The 21,040-nt window shown below is 37.2% G+C and overlaps 1 protein-coding gene and 1 long non-coding RNA gene across 6 annotated transcripts in view; one reads left to right on the forward strand and one right to left on the reverse strand.

Annotated features, from left to right (window-relative positions):
* The window catches only part of daam2 (dishevelled associated activator of morphogenesis 2), a 155,671-nt gene that overhangs the window by 31,452 nt on the left and 103,179 nt on the right, over positions 1 to 21,040 (forward strand). For 3 of the 5 annotated variants that reach the window (XR_015513864.1, XR_015513862.1, XM_087291124.1), the window contains exons 6-16: positions 599 to 932; positions 3,515 to 3,625; positions 3,740 to 3,843; positions 3,950 to 4,016; positions 5,071 to 5,188; positions 7,778 to 7,916; positions 12,169 to 12,227; positions 12,301 to 12,485; positions 16,842 to 17,237; positions 17,427 to 17,534; positions 20,125 to 20,231. Coding sequence is in view for 2 of the 5 variants with exons in the window: in XM_087291124.1 (XP_087147250.1) it covers positions 599 to 932; positions 3,515 to 3,625; positions 3,740 to 3,843; positions 3,950 to 4,016; positions 5,071 to 5,188; positions 7,778 to 7,916; positions 12,169 to 12,227; positions 12,301 to 12,485; positions 16,842 to 17,237; positions 17,427 to 17,534; positions 20,125 to 20,231 (1,728 nt within the window). In the remaining 3 variants the exon portion in view is untranslated. Of the gene's footprint in view, positions 1 to 598; positions 933 to 3,514; positions 3,626 to 3,739; positions 3,844 to 3,949; positions 4,017 to 5,070; positions 5,189 to 7,777; positions 7,917 to 9,979; positions 10,004 to 12,168; positions 12,228 to 12,300; positions 12,486 to 16,841; positions 17,238 to 17,426; positions 17,535 to 20,124; positions 20,232 to 21,040 lie in introns of all 5 variants that reach the window. The other 2 variants (XR_015513863.1, XM_087291123.1) reach the window with 1 other exon arrangement.
* Positions 1 to 21,040, reverse strand: part of LOC147840044 (uncharacterized) — a 107,498-nt gene that overhangs the window by 4,663 nt on the left and 81,795 nt on the right. The gene's annotated exons all lie outside the window — the stretch shown is intronic.

A 21,040-nucleotide genomic window follows, 5' to 3' on the forward strand; every position in this document is an offset into this window, starting at 1 on the left:
AATCTAGCTGGAACTGGCCCGAGTGTATTTTGCTATCTGGGTGGTTAGGCGTGTATCAGCAAACTAATAAAGCCCTAAAAAATCCCTGACCTTATCGAATAAACAGTGTTCCACCAGGATCATGTATGTCAGAAACTGTAGTTTACTGCTGAACTCATTTTGTCATGGTAAAATAACACAGAAATCGAATAATAACACTTCAGTCTCCTGCCGAAGCTCAGACGCGCTGCTTTGAGAAACTGTCAATCACAGCTGTCAATCACGATGACACGCCCAGAGTTAAATTACTGCTAAAAACAAACTGTTCACAAAAATGAAGATCTGCACCTATTTCAGCACAATAACCAGTGCCTTAATCGACCAGAACCATCTTTCGGGACATTTTATTGCAAGTGTAATACATTTTTTTATTTGGGCTCAAGTTTCCTTCATTAACACGGAGGAGGCGGGCTTTATGACTTGTACTGCAGCCAACCCCCAGGGGGCGAGCTAACGGCCGAGACCTTCACTCAAACGCAGGCTTGCGGCACACTTGGTCTACACATTTCGAAAAATAAAAAAACGAGCTCATAATAACCCGATGTGACTTTTCTTTTAGGTTTGTAACACGCTTCATTGAGTTGGATGGCTTGACGTGTCTTTTGACCTTCCTAAGGAGCATGGACTATGAAACTTCAGAAAGCCGCATACATACCTCCATTATTGGCTGCATCAAAGCCTTGATGAATAACTCTCAAGGCCGAGCTCATGTGCTGGCCCACCCTCAGAGCATCAACACCATCTCCCAGAGCCTTCACCAAGACAACATCAAGACTAAAGTGGCTGTGTTGGAGATCCTTGGTGCTGTTTGCTTGGTGCCAGATGGGCATAAGAAAGTGCTACAGGCAATGGCACACTATCAGAAGTTTGCTGCAGAGAGGACTCGCTTCCAGGTAATGTTGCTTTCAATGTAATGTTTGTAACAGATGAAAAGCAAATCAGAAGATAATCCTTTAGAGCAGGGGTGGCCAACCCTGTTCCTGGAGAGCCACCTTCCTGCAGATTTCAGTTGCTACCCATATCAAACACACCTGAACCAATTAATTAGAACCTGAACACCACGTGATAATTACAGGCAGGTGTGTTTGATATGGGTTGCAACTGAAATTTGCAGGAAGGTGGCTTTCCAGGAACAGGGTTGGCCACCCCTGCTTTAGAGAAACTGTATTTTTATATGGTCAATGGGGTGTATGCACACAGACTTTTAGGCCCAATCCCAATTCCACCCGTTAGCCCTTCCCCTTACTCCTACCCCTTGTTTTGCGCGTTCTCTTGAAGAGGTAGAGGTGTCCCAATTCTCTTTAGCTTGAAGGGGTAGGGCTAAGAGGAAGGGGTGAATACCTCTTTGATTGGAGATTTTTCAGGACCACCCTTGAAGCCAAGGGGTAAGAAAATTTCCCAGAATACACCAGCCACAACAGCACCATAGGTGCCCCCGGAAGTAAGGAGATGCACAAATTAGTATTTTTTTGTCATTATTATGAATTTTTACAACAAACAAGCACATGTTTTATTATATTCATAACCGCGTTTATGTTTTACCGTCATGCTAAAATACAAACGGCTAAGTTTCACTATCTATAATCCCTAATAATAATTACTCCTGTAGCAGTCCCACATCATTCTGACACTCGATGACACTTGAATACCCTGTCAAAATAGTCTAGTGGCTATGAATGAGCATTTTAGAATGTCTGCTATTTTGTTAGTGTTGTTTTTGTGTGTTTACATAGATGAATATGGCCACTGTGTAAATGCACAGTACTGTTACGATCATTCTATTATATCGTTATGATAACATAATATATGCCTTCAGTAATTTCCTGAAGATTAATACCAAATTATAAAGCAACTGGAATAACTACAGCAGTCTTGATCGTCTGACCTCATATGAAGCAAGAGATCGCGATGACATATCGTCACCTTGGAATTATAAGGTTCTATCTATGTTCTGAATGATTTTGAGATAATGAGCTTCAAAGTTTTTGCATTTCATAGCAAACAGTATGTCTGTAACATTTTTTTTTTAAATAAAAAGTCTTAACATGTAAACAACTTATAAAAAAAACATCCCATAATGTAAATAAGTGGTAATTTAATAAGAATATGTCAATAATTAGATTGACCAAAATGTCAGATAGAATCTTATAATTCTAAGCTGACGATATGATGACGTGTCCAGGTGTTGTAGTTCTTTCCCATTTCTTAGGGGTAAATTTTAAAGCTCTTCCCCTTCACACATGGGGTAGGGGTACAAAAATAGAATAAGGATTGGGCCTTAATTAAGTATAACACTTATGGATGATGGAGGCCGCTGTGCTCATTGGAACTTTCAGAGCAGCAGAAATGTTTCTGTAACCTTCCCCAGCCTTTTGCCTCAAGACAATCTGTCTCGGAGGCCTACAGACAGTTCCTTTGTCTCCATGCTTGGTTTGTGCTGCTTTGACATGCACTGTCAACCCTGGCAGCTTATATAGACAGGTGAATGCCTTTTCAAATCATGTCCAATCAACTGAATTGACCACAGGTGAATTATTATTATTATAACCTTTATTTTACCAGGAAAGACACATTGAGATTAAAAATCTCTTTTACAAGAGCGTCCTGGCCAAGATTAGGCAGTACACAAGTCACGAGTCCAACAGACAACAAACAAAAAACAATTTAAAGGTAACATGAATCACACTGACAACTATTCAAAACATCTACAAACCTTTGTTTCAACTTTTAAAACATTTATAGTCTTTTTAAAAGCATGCAGTGAAATCAAGTGTTTGCAGATTATTCCAAGCAAAAGCTGCTGCATACTTAAAAGCCTTTTTCCCATCTCAGTCCGCACTTTAGGGACAGAGAGTAAATAAATATCCTGTGAGCGAAGACCATAGTTAAGAACAGGCTTTTTACAAATATAATTCTGGAGATATGATGGGAGTAAACCCAGTATAGATTTGTAAACAAGAATATGAAAATGCTTGAGCCTACGAATGGACAAAGCAGACCAACCTAACCTAGTATACAGCACACAATGATGAGTAAGGGATTTAAAATTAGTTATAAATCTTAGTGCACCACGGTAAACAGTACCCAATGCATCCAACTCCAGTAAAACTGCTGAATCATCTCAAGAATGTTCATTGGAAACAGAACGTACCTGAGCTCAATTTAGAGCTTCACGGCAAAGGCTGTGAATACTGATGTACATGTGATTTTTCAGGTTTTTTATTTTTAATTAATTTGCAACAATTTAAAAAAAAAAAACTTTTTTCACATTGTCATTATGGGGTATTGTGTGTAGAATTCTGAGAAAATAAATGAGTTTAATCCATTTTGGATTAGGGCTTTAACATAAAAAATGTGGAAAAAGTGAAGCGCTATGAATACTTTCCGGATGCACTGTACATTTAAAATCTATCAAATCTTATTTATTTATTTATTTATTTTGTGTGTGTGTGTGTGTTTTTTATTTGTCACCCAGTCTCTTTTGAACGGGCTGGACAGAAGCACAGGACACTACAGGGATGAAGTAAATCTGAAGACAGCCATCATGTCATTCATCAATGCCATGTTGAATGCTGGCGTTGGAGAGGTCAGCTGATACAGAACACTTTTGATAATGCATAATGTTCAAATTTGAATTGCACTTTTTATTATTGCAGTATGGTCATTAACGTTCACATGATTCTCTCTGTTTGTGTTAAAGGAGAGTATAGAGTTTCGCCTTCATCTTAGGTATGAGTTTCTGATGTTAGGAATTCAACCAGTCATTGAGAAACTGAGAGCACATGATAATGCTACACTTGACCGGTAAGATAACTAGAACGTGGTAAATTGGGTCTCATTTATCAGCCTATAGGCAATATATGCATAAGCCTACTGTTGCTAATAGAAAGGTCTTGTGATTGTGTTTCAGACATTTGGACTTCTTTGAGATGGTGCGAAATGAGGATGAATTAGAACTTGCCAAGCGTTTTGACTCTGTGAGATCATGTCTTTTAATTAACAGTGTTTGGTAACACTTTATAATAACTGCACACTATGAATCATTTACAAGCATTTGCAAATGGTTCATCAGTTATAAGTAGGGCCAGACAGAATCTGCAAGCTTTTTTGCTATTTCTGCAGAGAATTTTGTAAAAAATCTGCAGATTTATGCGAAATAATTTTAGGAGAATCATAACCAAAATATTATATTAATAAATAAAATCAAAAACTATACCTTTTTCACTTTTATTTAATGTTTACAATGCAAATCCAATTAGATGCACTTTATTTGGTAAACAAAGCAAGTCTCTCGTATAATATATCAACTAAAAGACTGAAATTATTAATGTACAAACTGTATTGTAAATAAATCAAATGAACACTTTCGATTTGGTCAATAATATTAGTGAAATCGATTTAAAAACTGAATAAATATAAATGTACACACATTTACACAAATAAATAAACAGAATCAATGATAGGCTTAAAATCTGCGGAAATCTGCAAGTGCTGATTCTGTGTGGGCCTAGTTATAAGTATTAACTGTACATTAATTGATATTAGTAGAGAATTTTTAAATACAGCAACAAATGCTGCATTCCTGAATTATTGTATTCAAAAGTAATGACTTAATTATACTTGAAATAAATATTTTTTGTTCTGAATGACTCTTTTTCTTTCAGTTAAAATAAATGATCCTTTAACTGTCATGTATATTTACAAAGCATAAATTGTTGTCACTAGATGAGCTCCCAAAACTAGGAATTTGTTTAAAAAGCATTTCTTTATATAGGGTAATTATTATTTGCCTAAAATAAGATGTACAAATGTTAATTTAAATAGTTTATTAATATTTTTATGTACTCATTGTGAATTATCAAAAAACACCAACTCTTAAATAACTGCTTCAGTAATGAAAAATAATCATTAACAAAGTATGAAGATAAATCATTAAGCACATTATATATGTGCTTGTAAGTCGAGTGCAACATTTGCAGCTGTTAGATGCCTTTTTCATGACTTCCAACATGTTTGTCTTTTTGTGTTCAGATGCATGTGGATACTAAGAGTGCTGGCCAGATGTTTGAACTGATCAAGAAGAAACTGAGCCATACAGATGCCTACCCCCACCTTCTATCTATCCTACAGCACTGTCTCAAAATGCCATGTAAGTAATCATGAGGGGAAAAGTCTGGGGTTGTCTGATGCAAGTCATCCTACAACAGTGGTTTGTTCTGTAGCCAATTGAATAAGGAGGCAAAGCAACGGGCAAAACACAGCAAGGCAAGGAAAATGTGTCTTAATGTTCACAATACAGCATAACAAGACTCAGCAAAGTCTGTGTGTTTGTGTGCTGTATAAAAAGTCCATCTTATCAGTTCATGAGCAACTCCCATAGACTGTAAAATATATGGACGTAGTATCCGTGACGTCACCTATTGGTTTCTAAAGAGCGCAAAAGAAGCCACAAGTAGGCGCGGCCAACCGTCAGCATTTTGTTCGCGCGTCATCACACCCATGGCGGGATACCAAACAAGGGCAAAGAGGCGGAGAGTGAGCGGAGCTACAGACACCTGCTAGCATTTTGCTTGGACCTGGTTCAGACACACTTTACTTTGGGAGAAATGCTTAATACTTCATCACCTGTGACTCGTTTGTATTCTGACCACTTGTGCTTGGTTGTATACTATATCAATAAAGTGTATAGACTTTTAAAAACACTGCTGCAATGCATTGAGCCACTAAACATTGCTCTTATGACGTTTTTCAACAGGAGGAAAACGCGAATTACCTCCAAACACTTCAGATATAGTCTGTGTTAGTTAATGTAAGACTATTGATGAAATCCAGCATAACACTGTATGACAACGCTTCAGATGACTGTTCTAGAGCCTACAGCTAATCAATCTGCCAGATTCTGGAATGCATTACAGCTCTAAATATAAATATTAACGATAAATGATCTTAAATAAAACAAATACATGTATAGAGATGGTATATAAGTATATAACTTTACTCACATGGGAAACGGAGGCCACGTGAATGGTTTGTGAGCACAATTAAGTGCACTCAGCATGCCATGCCATCTAATAATTGTAGGAATCAAGTCCAAAAGGCAGTTTAGTGTGTAAAGCCACATAAAACAACACAGAAATACGATAAATATGCCGAGTTCAGTGGCTAATCTGCAGGATTCAGCTGAGGTGACGTGACGGCGATCAACGAGACCTAGCTGTCACTCAAGTGGCCACACCCTTAATTATGCAAACTTAATATAACTTAATATAAAGGAAACGGATGAGTTATAAAAAAATTCACCCCCTCACAGTTGTCATGAAGGGTAATATTAGCTGTATTAACCAAAATCTTTTTTTGTAGCAGGTTGTAAACACCTTTTTTTCTGCTGTAAAGTTGGCCATTCTAACAGTGGGCTCAATTGAAATTCGCTCTATTTTGGAGCCAGGAGCGGCCAGGACTAGCGGAATTTCGGATGAATAGCAATTTTAGTTACTTCCGTATTGGCTTCCTGAGGGAGAGCGGGAGGTTGCCGCTTGGCAACTTCCAGCCGTGTGTGTGTGGTGCTCGACGGGATTTGTAGTTCTTTATGGTGGCAAAATTGTAGTCCAAGTGAAAGTGAATGTTCTCCAGCAATCTATGAGGGTTAGATCGCTGGTGATCGTGACACTAATGTGGTCTAAACATAGAAATTTAAACATGAGTTAAATAAGTAACTTATTTCTTATGCAAGTGTAGATGCTATCATTTATCGATTACATGACTGCCCTACATCATCAGTAATTTTACTCTACCTATAAGCTTGAAACCAATGGAATTTTAGTGAACGTACAGTTCTTCTACAGTTCCGTTGTTTGCCAGTTCTGTAAAACAAGCACTGATGTTCTTATGGACTTATGGTCCATGATTTAAAAATAAATGGATGTTTGCTTTATTCATATTCTTACAAAGCAAACTGCAATTTTTGATGAGATAGTCTCACATACCAATATTGATATATGCCATAATACTAAAGAATTATCATATCTATATATCATGATTTGTATAGGATCAAATGGAACAGGCTCATTCTGAAAATGTGCCCGTATATACATTTCTGGAGATCAAGAATTATGTAGCCAGAAGTACCTATGGCGGCATTTTGCCTTTAAAACAAACACTGCAGAGTGCCGCTTACCTCCATATGGATGGCTTTTCCACAGTTATCAGTTTCTCCAGTGGCTCACTGTGTATGTCGCTGGACTTGATGTGGTGCTGATGTTGAGTTGACAGTGACGATGGGGTTTGATTCCGGCGAAGAGCAGTTTTAGAAAACAGATAAGTCAAACGACAAAAAATGAAATAAACATGTAAATAATTTGCTTTTGATAACACTGTTAGCTGGGTTTAGGTAAGGAGGAGGGTGGGTCAATCTGTGCTTTTTTAAAAAATGGTCGGTTGGGTTTAGGAAAGGAGGATGGTGAGTCAGTTGTTCAGTCAGTCAATCGACAGCGGCCGAAAAGCATACACAGCAGCCTCTGGAGGAATCACAAAAATAAACCCTGCAAAAAAAAATTGAAAAGTAGCTCCTGGGACATATTTGACGCTCTCTAGAAATGTACATAGAGGTACATATTCAGAATAAGCCTAGGTTGGGAAGTGCATATCCTAAAACATAGTTGTAAAAAGCATGTCTTAGAACTTTTTAGGAAGTTTGTATATTAAGAAAATCTGATGTATGACATTTGCAAAACATTTTCAGATAAACATGATGCAGGCAGCATACAGCAGTGGCAACTTCTAGACCGCATTCTGCAGCAAATTGTTCTACAAGATGAGAATGGAGAAAATCCAGATGTTTCACCCCTGGAGAATTTCAATGTTAGGAATATAATAAAAATGTAAGTGCTCACTTTATAATGCTTTTTTGTTTGTTTGTTTATTTATATTTTGTTGTTGTTTTACATCTATGCTTTCCATTGAGTTTCAGTTAGTGTACCAAAAAAGGTTGAATGCAGCACTGGTAAAGGAAACACAGGGGAAAAAAATTGCTTATGCAAACATTGCACACTATTAGCAAACATTGAAGATTTTTATCTGTGCATTCTTATCAGTTGAAATAAGTGCCTCACTGAATCTGCATCCTGTGTTTTTACATGCATTTTATTAATTTGCTTTTATTTATTTATTTATTTATTTTTTTTTTTTGATGACGTTAAATCAAAGCTAAAATAATGAAAGTTAAATTTTCCAATGCAGGCTTGTAGCTGGTATTTTATTGTTAGACCCTACAACAATGCCTACAAGTCTGTCTATAAGAAGAAATATCATAATGTATATTAACGCCTTTTTTTTCAAACAGCAAATTCATGTTATTCAAATAGGTCTGATATAGAGCTGCACAATTAATCGTAAAAAGATCGCAATCTCGATTCGATCCCCTAGACCAGGGGTGTCAAACTCAATTCCTGGAGGGCCGAAGCCCTGCACAGTTTAGTTCCAACCCTGCTCCAACACACTTAACTGTAGGTTTCAAACAAGCCTGAAGGACTCAATTAGTTTGATCAGGTGTGTTTAATTAGGGTTGGAACTAAACTGTGCAGAGCTGCGGCCCTTTTGGAACTGAGTTTGACACCTGTGCCCTAGACCAGTGGTTCTCAAAGTGGGGGTCGTGGGGGGCTTAGTGATTTCCAAAACTCAAATAAATTTGAGTAAACTATTAGAATTACCATATTTTATTCATAACCCACAGAAGATAGTTAATAGTTATGTTAAAGAAACAACAACAACAACATACAAACAAAAATCAGCCATCAGCCTTTAATTTTTTTATGTTTAAATTAAATTAATGACTACAAAAACATTATACGGTTATTAGACTGTTGCATTTGTATGTTGTCAATATGCTCATGTTTATTTATGCCTAAAGTTGTGTATTTTTAAAGTATAACCACCTTGAAAAATGGGGGTCCCAAGTCACTGACATCATTATTTTGGGGGTCGTGGGTTGAAAAGTTTGGGAACCCCTGCCCTAGACGATCTTAATCCAGCATTTCTACGATTCTGTCAATCATATTTTCAAGTTCAGGAGAGAAGAAAAGGCGGCTGCACGAGTCTTTTCATTGTTTCACATACATCGCTCAGTCACATTGACACCTCCAAATGATGTTGAATGAGTCACATACTGTATTTATAAGGTATAATTCACCTAAAAATGTCATTTTTCTCTTCATATAATATTGTTTTCGCGATCGGGAAATCACACGTGACGTGAGCTGCTGACCGTGAGCTGTTATCATAGAGAGGGCGCGCGCTACTTTAGTGAACAGAACCTGCATATGTTGCGAGTAACAGGTAATAAAGTTGTAATTAATATTCAGTTTGTGGCACAGAGTGATCGTTTGGAAGCCACGCGCAAAGTATGAACAAGCACTTAGCAGTCAAAATGAAACCGAAAGTCATTTAAATAATCATATCGCATTTTGGAGTTATGATTACGGCAAGCATTTGATGTTTTTTCTTTCATAGCGAACACACAGTTGTGCATGAAAATAAATGTTTACAGTGTCAGTATAACTACTCTAGCCTATATATTGCTGAATATAATCTGATAGTGGCAAATGTCTGATTATACCAGTGAATAAAATCGTCTAATATGACAGATTGCAAGCATATATCTCAAACATAATAATTCAACATCAGAATTATTATAAGTAGAATAGAATTATTTACAGAAACCAGTACACCTACACATAATATTGAAATCGCTGTTGTGCCATATGTTTGTTTTTACCATACCTTTCTTTTACATCTACAGAATCGTGAGAAAATCGTGATCTTTATTTTAAGCAAAAAAATTGCGATTCTCATTTTAGTCAGAATCGTGCAGCTCTAGTCTGATATGATATCTCTAGCTCTGGCAATAAACATTATTTGTATCTGTTTTATCTGCCTCCTCCTATAGCTATGGAAAGCGCCACATGTCAAGGTTTCACTTTAGATTTCTTTACTAGTTCCTTCTAAAAGCCTGCAACATTATCTAAGTATAACATTCATAACCAGACTAAACTAATAAATGTTATAATTGTTTTATTTAATAAAATAAGTCTTCCCCAATGTCACATTATTGCTTTGGTTGTGTATTAATCCAAATTTAAAGACCCCATGAAATCTTTTGTAATCTGTGTCACAGGTAAATAGAAGGTAAATATCACAGACGCTAGCACAATCATAACTAGCTGACACTGTGGAAAAGAAAGTGACATTTTTTGTGTCACTTCTTATTACTGACTTAGTTTTGCATGTTTGTCACACTTTAATGTTTCAGAAAATGTAAATATTAGTCAAAGATTACACAAGTGACATGCAGTTTGTAAATGAAGACGGATGAATGGAATCATGAATTCTGTTGTGTTCCAAAATATCCTGAATGAGAATAAGAATGTCCAGACAGCTCTGTTAGTGACCTCAAGCTAGAACTTGGGTTCTGCAGCACGATAACACTGCAAAGCACACTAGCCAGTCCACTTCTGAATGCCTGAGGAAAAACAAAATGGTGTGGCCTCCGTCCTGACCTGAATTTAGTTAAGATGCTGTAACATCCTGGTTTCTGTTTTTGTATGTTACAGTTCTGTGTTTTCATGTCACTTCCTGCTCACCTTAGTTTACCCCCTACCCCTCACCTTTGATTATTCCCCGCTTTACGTCAGATGTAACAGCTGCAGTGGCATGACCTTAAAATGTCTGTCCAGGCTTAAAAAACTACTTAATGTGGCTGAATTACAACAATTCTGAAAAGATGTGTGGACCAAAATTCCTCTACAACGCTATAAACGGACTCAGTGTAAGTTGTAAAAAAATTGCAGTTTTTACTGCTAAGGGTGGCTTAACCAGTTTTTATTTATCTTTTACACAGGGCTTTGTAAGTTTGTATTTTGTTTTCTCTTCAAAATAAAAACCTTAGATCAAAAATAGCTTAATGTGTTTACTTGTGTTATCTTTGACTAATATTTACATTTGTTGTGATGATCTGATATATTTAAGTGTGACAAACATGCAAAAAATAAAAAATCATTAAGGGGCAAACACTTTTTCACACCAATGTGTGCCTACAAACACAAAATTCAGTTTGATTTGCTTAACTTTTTAGGACTAATCTAGGATGTCAAGTGTACAAACTAAACACAGAAAGCACAGATTTTGCTTTCATGGTGTCTTTAACATTGGCTTTTGTTTTTAAACAAATAACAAGCAGCAGTTTAATCTGATAAATGGCCATGGTAAGTACAGGAAGTAAGGCAATAATGTATACTGTAAAACAAATTTCTAGATTTTCACAACGTTACTGTAATATTTCACAGTAAATTACATTAGTATAACTTTACAGAATTTAAACTGTAAAAATGTACAGTAATGTGTTGTACTCAAATTGATTTTTTTAAGTTAATCAAGTTAGCATGATTGCAGCAAATTACTGTAAAAAGGGCCAAATCTTTTGCATGTTAGTTATAGGAATTCAAACTCTTTTTATTTCATTCAACATAGACATTAATAATTGGCACTTTTTAATATTTAGAAATAACAGAATTGCAGCCCCAGAAACAGTTTGGAAAGAAAATCCTCCTGTTTTGAAATGACATGAATGTCATAGTAAATTTTCATTTTTGGGTGCAGTGCATCTTTTTTTTAAATTTTATAAGGTTAACATGGAAATATTTAATACCATTTAGTAAACATAACATTGTGCTGAGCCAAAAACTTAATAAACTGTTTGGTTTCATGAATCAATTACTTTTGTTCCACTGTTAAACACCCAAAATGATTTCAGAGTCAGGGTAAATGTCAGAATCACAACCTGCTTTACCGTAAAATATAGTTAATACTGTAAAATCGCAGTAATGGACTTTACTACCTGCTGTGAAGTTTCACTATATAGCTGTAATTTCACAGTAATGTAATGTAACAAAATCACTAAAAATTACTGTGAGGTAGTTAACAGTAATTTGTTTACATACGGTATTCTTCTGTGAAATTAATGCAATTATTAGCCAGTAATTTAATGTGAATTTAAGGTCAAGTTTTTCACAGTGTACATTATAAACGTTAGCTTTTAAGTGTGCAACATAATGGCAACTGGGTTTCTTTCATCTCCAGGCTCGTCAATGAGAATGAAGTCAAACAGTGGCGAGACCAAGCAGAAAAATTCAGAAAAGGTAACAGAGTGCAGTCATTCTGTAGCTCAACCTGACTGAAGTTATGTAACAAATAACACATGTGTGTTTATAGAGCATGTAGAGCTGATGACTCGGCTGGAAAGGAAAGACAGGGAGTGTGAAACCAAGACTCAAGAAAAAGAGGATATGATGAAAACACTCAACAAGATGAAGGACAAGTTGCAGAGAGAAGGAGTGGAGTTACGTTCTGCCAAAGAACAAGTACTGGACATGTCCTCCCGCATTAGCGATATTTCAGTGAGTTTACTGTTTGTGACTTCCTTCTTGTGTACTGTGGTTGTTTGAGTTGCATATAGTCATAGGTTCTTAACAAATGAAATGTACTCACTATTTATTCACCCTTAAGTGGTTCCAAACCTCCAGTTTAGGTTTAGTTCATAACACAGTTCAGATTTTTTTTATTGTAATGTAATATAAAGACACAGACCAAGCAGAGAGTACACAATCATTAGTGTCTTCGCATAGTTTTACAGCCAACTGTGTGCTAGTTTAAATTGCAGAGCTTGTACACTGAGACTAATAACCACGCACACTGAATTAACTTTGAATTAGGCACCAGAGCCATGACACAGCACACTCAGACACGCACATTCGCATGTTATTTCAAGAGTTCGCCCTTAGCTGATGATTGATTATGAAGCTTGTTTGGCATGCTGTCCCGGGAGAGAGCCCTGAACTCGTGAGATCCTCGTGCCCGGGGCTCCCTCCCGTTGCAGAGCGAGAGGGGCGTCCGAGTTCAGGTAGGTCTCGAGAACTCCCCTGCTTGATAATGTTGGAAGTAGATTAATGCTATGAAGTGTCTATGCTGTCAATTTAGATTTGTCAATTTACTTATGTTACATGTTTTTGGTCTGTGGGAGGAAACCGGAGAGCCCGGTAAAAAACCCACGCAAACACAAGGAGAACATGCAAACTCCCCACAGAAATGCCGACCTGGCCAGGAAGTGTCCGAGCCGGTGACATTCTTGCTGTGCGGCCATGGTGCTAACCACTAGGCCTCCGTGCTGCCCTGACAAGGAAATGGGAGGAGTAGGGGTGGAAGGGGGGATTCTTCAAGACGAAGATGGCTAATGTAAGATACTCTGGTTATTTACAGTGGTTAAGGAGTCATCTGATTGGTAAATCAGTGTTAGCTAATGTGGACCAGGTGGTATCAATCATAAGCACGTGCTCCTCTTGAAATTAGTTTATAAATAAACTTCACTTAAAATGAAACTATTCAGATGGCGCTCTGTGGCGCGGCAGAAACATGAAGTGTCCCGAATCGTGGCTGGGCGCCGTGGACAGCCGCCGACTTGAAGCGCCGTTGTGTGTACCCTGATAGAAACCTATGTTTAGAATTCTAAAATGCATGGCGCTGCGTGGCGCGACGGCATTTCTGGAGGCAAGTTTGTTATTTTATTTCCAATGGAGAGACACACACATGAGGCAACGCGCAGGCAACAGCTGCACCTAGTTAAGATCACAGGGAGCTTCTGTGAACACGAGAAAAGCGAACGGCTGAAGTTTAAGGTAGACTCAATGAAAAGTACACATGTTTGAAAACCTACCTAAAGTTACAAACAATAATTCCGATTAGAACGATAATGTGGAGAGTATTGATGTTGTGTTGAGCCCAATGAGCCTTACATTTAAAAATAGAGCAAGGGTGTTCCTTTAGTGACATCGCTTTGACTCACACGCTGAAAATGGTGGATGTGAAACAACAAACTGAGGATATGGTGATGCGCCTGTCAATCAATAATAGTGGGTGGGGAGACCGCACTCCTACGTCAAGTTGGGGTCGATCTAAAAATTGCTTCTATTGGTCCACCGTTATTAAGTTGTTAAATTGAAAAAAAGGACTGGGTGTGTTTATATCACCCCGATATGATGGTCTATACACTATACACACATGTCTGTTCAAACAGCTTGAAAAGTAGATTTTTCACCATAGGTGCCCTTTAATGTTAATGTTAGTGCTTTCATTATAAGGTTTTACCAATTGCAAATATTTTAATCATGAGTTATGTGTGATGAATTATACCTTCATACAACTTTGTTCAAATTTTTTTACATAAATTATATGATTATTGATAATGTTATTCAATTGATTATATACAGTGATGTCAAAATTATTAGACCTCCTTTGATTTTTTTTGTTCTTTTCTTTTCTCGTAATGTGGTCCCACTTTATATTAAGTACCCTTAACTACTATGTACTTGCATCAAAAAATAATTACAATGTATTTACTGTGTTCATAATGTATTTGAGAACACTTGTGGTGCTTTTGAGTTGGGATAAAGGTTGGGTTATGGACAGGTTTGGTGGTATGGGTAGGTTTAAGGGTGGGTTAAAGTGTAAGGGATGGTCAACAGTGTATTTACAAATGTAATTAAAGAAGTTAATTACAGATGTAATTACATACAGGTATTTAATCAAGCATAAGTACACAGTAAATACATGTATTTACACAATAAGTACATTGTAACAAACTATTAAATCATGTGTAAGTACATATTAGTTAAGGCCACTTAATATAAAGTGGGACCCGTAATGTTTAACAGAGCAAGGATATTTTTCACAGTATATACAAATTTTTTGGTTTTTAAGAAAGTCTTACTTGTTTTATTTAGGCTAAAATAAAGCCGTTTTATTTAAAAAAAAAAAAAAAAAAAAAAGTAAAACTTTTAAGGTTATTATTATTAGCCCCTTAAGCAATATTTTGTTAATTGCTACAGAAAAAAAACACTGTTATACAATGAATCTAAATACGATAACTTGCCAAATAAACTTAATTAACCATATTAATCCTTTAAATTGCATTTTATGCTGAATACTAGTATCTTAAAAAATAGTCAAATATTATTTACTGTCATCATGGCAAAGATAAAATAAATAAGTCATTAGAATTTAGTTATTAAAACTATTATGTTAAGAAATGTATAAACTTAAAAATAAGCTAATTTAAATTCAACAGTATATGTATATCAACTGTATTAAACTATGTATATATTATTTTTGGTAACACTTTATAATAACTACACACTATGAATTCATATAAATATCTGTTGAATATTACAGTAACTTTACATTCATAGACGTTAGTACGCAGCTTATAAATATTTAAGAATATTTTTTTCTCACGTCCTCAGGAAGGATGAGGAAGCGAGGACTCAAGTGCAAAACAAGATGGGTTTATTAATAATAAAAAATATAACAAAAAGTCAACACAAACCACCCTGAGCAGGAAAAACATAACTAAAACACAAAAAGGCAAACGGACATTGGTGGGCAGGGCTGGACATGACAAGACTGGAAACAGCACAAGATGAACCACGTATGCAGGACATATGATGAACTGGCACAGGACAGCAGACACGAGGAGACTATAAACAGAAATAATTAACAGACAAACAGCTGAACATAATACACTAATAATGAGTTAACAAACATGGTGGGATTAGACCAGTGGTTCTCAAACTTTTTTCATGAAGTACCACCTCAGAAAAAAATTGTCACTCCAAGTACCACCATAATGACCAGTGTTAAAATACAGTAGCGTAGTAGACCTAACTAAACAGCTACAGCTGTGCACAGTTCAAAAACAAGGCAGATTAATTCATATTATTATGAATATTTATCTTTGTCAGCCTTTAAACATTATAAATAGTTTAAACATTAACAATGCCTTTGACAGCAATGCCCTTGACATCGGCCATATTGCGCCAGATCGCAAACCACACACCAGCTGATTGGTGGAGACAGAGTGATGAAGCCATTTATGATATGGGGATGGTTAGGAGGTCTTGATGGACAGAGTCCAGTGAGCAGATTTGGCCAGGATGCCGGGGTTAAACCCCTACTCTTTTTTTCAAACGACATCCAAAGATTTTTAACGAGCACAGAGAGTCAGGACCTAGGTTTAATGTCTCATCCGAAAGACGGCGCTCACTAAGCAGTATAGAGTCCCCATCTATATACTGGGGCAGTACATGGGGTTGAGCGCCCCCTGCTGGTCTCACTTACACCACTTCCGGCAGCAACCAAGCTTTCCCATGTGGTCTCCCATCCAGGTACTGACCGGGCACAGCCCTAGCTTCAGTGGGTGACCATGTGAGAGTTGCAGAGAGCTAGCTGCCGGGAATTATAATTAAAAAGTATTACCTTTTTTTTATTATTATTATTATTATATTTGTTTTGTGGGCGAAGCAGTGGCGCAGTAGGTAGTGCTGTCGCCTCATAGCAAGAAGGTCGCTGGGTCGAGCCTCGGCTCAGTTGGCGTTTCTGTGTGGAGTTTGCATGTTCTCCCTGCATTCGCGTGGGTTTCCTCCGGGTGCTCTGGTTTCCCCCACAGTCCAAAGACATGCAGTACAGGTGAATTGGGTAAGCTAAATTGTCCGCAGTGTATGAGTGTGTGTGTGGATGTTTCCCAGAGATGGGTTGCGGCTGGAATGGCATCCGCTGCGTAAAAAAAACTTGCTGGATAAGTTGGCGGTTCATTCCGCTGTGGTGACCGCGGATTAATAAAGGGACTAGGCCGACAAGAAAATGAATGAATGAATGAATGAATGAATGAATGAATGAATGAATATTTGTTTTGTTTTTTTCAGTATGTTGGAGTTCCCTTACCCTTTCCTCATCCGCTCCCTGGCAGCCCAATGCCACCCCCTCCACCTTCACCACCTATCATGTTGGGTGGCTCTCCTCTTCTTTTTCCTCCTCCTCCTCCTCCTCCTCCACCACCTCCTCCCCTTCTTCATCCCCCTCCTCCTCCTCCACCTCCACTTCTTCCACCTCCTCCTCCTCCTTTTGCTTTCTCTAGTCCACCTTCACCCCCTCCTCCACCCTCCTTTGGATGTCCTCAACCTCCACCAGGAGCCCCGCCCATCTTTTCTGGGATTCCACCTGGACCTGCTTCGACTAGCTCCACAACCAGCCCGCAGACAAAGAGTATCCCCCAACCCTCACAACCACTCAAATCCTTTAACTGGTCCAAACTGGGAGGGGTAAGTCAGTCATGAGATCCTCCTGAGGCCTTACATGTTATGATTGCTTTCCGATTAATTGATTGCATTTTACCAATCCTCAATTTCTCACTCTTGAGGTTAATGCAAAAATTTTATCTGACAGTTATTGTTTGATACTAATGCTTAATTGTAGTATGTTCATAGCTCATTTTTCTATAACTCTTGCAGAATGAGATCACTGACACCATCTGGTATGGGATTGATGACAGAAGGGCCTTTAAAGTTCTTGACCTGAAAGATATCGAGAAGATGTTTTCAGCTTATCAGAGGCAGCAAGTATGCAAGTGTGCGAGTTGTATCTTCAATGTGTGCTTTCGATATCAATCAGTTAATATAGAGAAATATTTCTAGAATAATTTTTAGTCGTAATATCTATAAACCTTATGGCACAGTCACTAAGCAGCTCTTTTTTCAGAATTGTAATACAGATGCCTTAGTGCTTTGGGCAAGAAATGGTGTTTTGGTGCATTTAGAATAGAAATGTTTCGACATTTGTCAACAGCTTAACATAAAAAAGACAACAAAACTTGTCATAAAACTGTCATAAACATGACTGTCATGAGGCCATTATAACGGTCAGGAATTAGCTAACAGCATTATTAATATTTCTCTTGATCTCAACTAAAGTATGTGAATTGAATTTGTTGTTAAAATGACAGTAAATGTCATTAAATATTAATGATGCTGTTATAAAATTATTTGACAAAGTATTGGCCATTTTACTGAGAAATTAATTTGTCACGGTTCAGGAAGGATGAGGGAGCGAGGACCCGATTGCAGAAAAAATAATTTATTATAAAATAAAACATGAAGGCAAAACAAACTACCCCGAGGGCAAAAACATGAATCAAAAGGCAAAAAAACAAACTTGACTGGGCTAGCAAGACAAGGCAGGGCTGGACACAACAGGGGTCCGTTTTTCGTACGTGGATTACTCAGTCAGCTAGATTTGGATATTGACGATTTGACACGATCCAGGATCGTTTCGTTCTTCAAAGCTGATCCGAGAGTTGTTGTCATAGCAACAGTTCTGCTAGGTCAAACCTGATCGGGAGCAGGTTCAATTCATATAAACAGGATTAGATCGGCTCAGTTCAAGCAAAGATAATACAGAAAGTATGTTCCTTATTCTGATATTTTCTTACAGTAGTAGTTACATACACTTGGGAAAATGGTACATATTTTTTAACTATATATTTAAAGTTATAGTCATTAATAAAATAAATAAAGTTATACATATTAATAAAACGTATGCAATCTGCACCCTCGAAATAAAAGTACAAAGACTGCCACCTGGTGGTGCAAAGAGAAAACTTATTGATATGAACTTTTTAGATCGCTTTAGTACAAATTGTTTATAATAGAAATGCACAATATGTGACTTTTTTTAAAGCAATAATACATTTCAGCAGTCATAAACATGTTTTGACAGTTAATATGACCCGCGGGGTACGTACGGCCGCGTTTATTTTTTTTTCAAACGAACGCTGCGAGGCGGTGTGACGCTGTTACCTTTCGCGCTTGCCTTACCTCCTTGTGGAGGGCTTCCCCGCTGCAACCCGTTTGTCCACTCAGCTCAGCGTGTACGTCGGCAGGCTTGAGATGCAGAGAGGGGTCGACCACGGCGACCGATTCAAGTCCGGGGAAGAGCAGTTCCAGCAATCAGGTAAGACAAAAACAGAATCCCAAAAATTAAGTGAACGAGTTTCATGACAGGGTGAGAACGCGGCGAAATCCGAAAACGCGGTAGATTAAAAAAATCAGGGCTTTTACTTTTTTGGACGGCTTTTGTTAACTGTTGCTCGGGTTTAGGGAAGCGAGCGGGCGGGCGGGTCGATCGGTAAAATTGGTTGGGTTCAGGGAAAGAGGAGGGCGAGTCGGCCGATTTGCCGGTCGTGCAGTCAATCATCCGGTCAGTCGGACAGCGGCCTCCTGCGGGTTCACGCGAGAACAGGTTCGCGCTCGCGAGAGGCGTCTGAGGTGCGAAAAAGCGCGCAACAGCGGCCTCTCGTGGATCCGCGAATACAAAAACTGCAGCCGTACGTACCCGCCGGGACGTATTCCGCGGTCTCCAGAAACGTCCGCGGGACTACGTTTCCACAATGAGCCTGGGTTGCCTAAAAAACAAGACAATGTACAGTTGGCAATGTTGACAGTAATTAGTTGAAGATAATTAATAGGTATACACATAGGCTGACTGTTGGGGGGAAATTCTTCTAAATGATTACTTTTCTACAACAACTAGAGGTCAACTTTTTGATAATGAGCTGCTCATCTAGTGTTCAGTTATAAGATTGTAATAGCAAACAGATATTGGCTAAATGACTGTAACTAAGATTTTACTGTTGAATCAAATGTAGCTGAGGCATGTTTTGGACAGAAATTACCTTCCACCTATCCCTCATTCTTTGTTACAGCTCAAAGAGAGCTGCAGGGGTCTGTGTGGACTGAGTATGCTCTCTTGGACCACCATGGAGTTACATGACTAACCTCATTGAGCATTCACAGAACAGGAAACGGTCTGGATCTATTAATAGATAAATGTTTTCCATGAAAAAGCCAAGTGACTTTTAAGCATCTGTGATGCTTCAGCTGCATATTCATGGTGGAATAGTGTTCTGAATAGTGGCGTTTTGAGATACGATTAGAAGGTTATATATACATGTACTGTATATTGTGTTTACTTCTCAATGCACCCATTGAAATATCCGATTCAGCTAAGACAAAAACTGATTAAAAACAATAACAAACTGGTCCTAATTGAAACTTTGATTATTAAAAAAATATTACATTATTTTTAACATTTCATTAGCAGAAAGTGAATCAAAACCATCCTGTTGATTGTTTTTTCCTCGCTCTTTTGCAGAAAGAGACAGGATCAATGGATGACCTTAATCTGAGCGCGCGCAAAGTCAAAGAGCTATCTGTCATTGACGGCCGGAGGGCCCAGAACTGTGTCATTTTGCTTTCCAAGTATGTACATTTACCCAATTCAGCATTGCTGATATATTATATATTGTTGATGTCAACTTACTCATTGTCTTGGACAAGAATAAGCTAATTGGTTATTAGTAGGAGATGAGATATTTAGACCCCCACCCCCAAAATCTCATTTGGCAACACTTTTTAATAAATCACTTTAATTTAAAAAAAAATCCATTAACAAACATTATATGCAATATATATATATATATATATATATATATATATATATATATATATATATATATATATATATATATATATATATATATATATATATATATATATACAGTTGAATTATTAGCCTAATTAACTAATTATTAGTTGAAATATTATTATTCTTTTTTAAATATTTTCCAAATGATGTTTAACAGAGCATTTTTACTATATGTCTGATAATATTTTTTCTTCAGGAGAAAGTCTTGTTTATTTTATTAAGGCTACAATAAAAGCAGTTTTAAAACTTTTACAATCCATTTTAGGGACAAAATTATTAGCCCCTTTAAGTTATATTTTTTTCTCAATATCCTACAGAACAAACCATCGTTATACAATAACTTGCCTAATTACCCTAGTTAACTACCTGCCTTGTTAACCTAATTAACCTAGTTAAGCCTTTAAATGTCACTTTAAGCTGTATAGAAGTGTCTTGAAAATATCTAATTAAATATTATTTACTGTCATCATGGCAAAAAAAAAAATCAGTTATTAGAAATGAGTTATTAAAATTATTATGTTTATAAATGTGTTGAAAAAATCTCTCCGTTACACAGAAATTGGGAAAAAATAAATAAACAAGC

The sequence above is a fragment of the Danio rerio genome, chromosome 17, assembly GCF_052040795.2.
Source record: "Danio rerio strain M-AB ecotype USA chromosome 17, GRCz13ab, whole genome shotgun sequence".
NCBI classification, from domain to species: domain Eukaryota; kingdom Metazoa; phylum Chordata; class Actinopteri; order Cypriniformes; family Danionidae; genus Danio; species Danio rerio.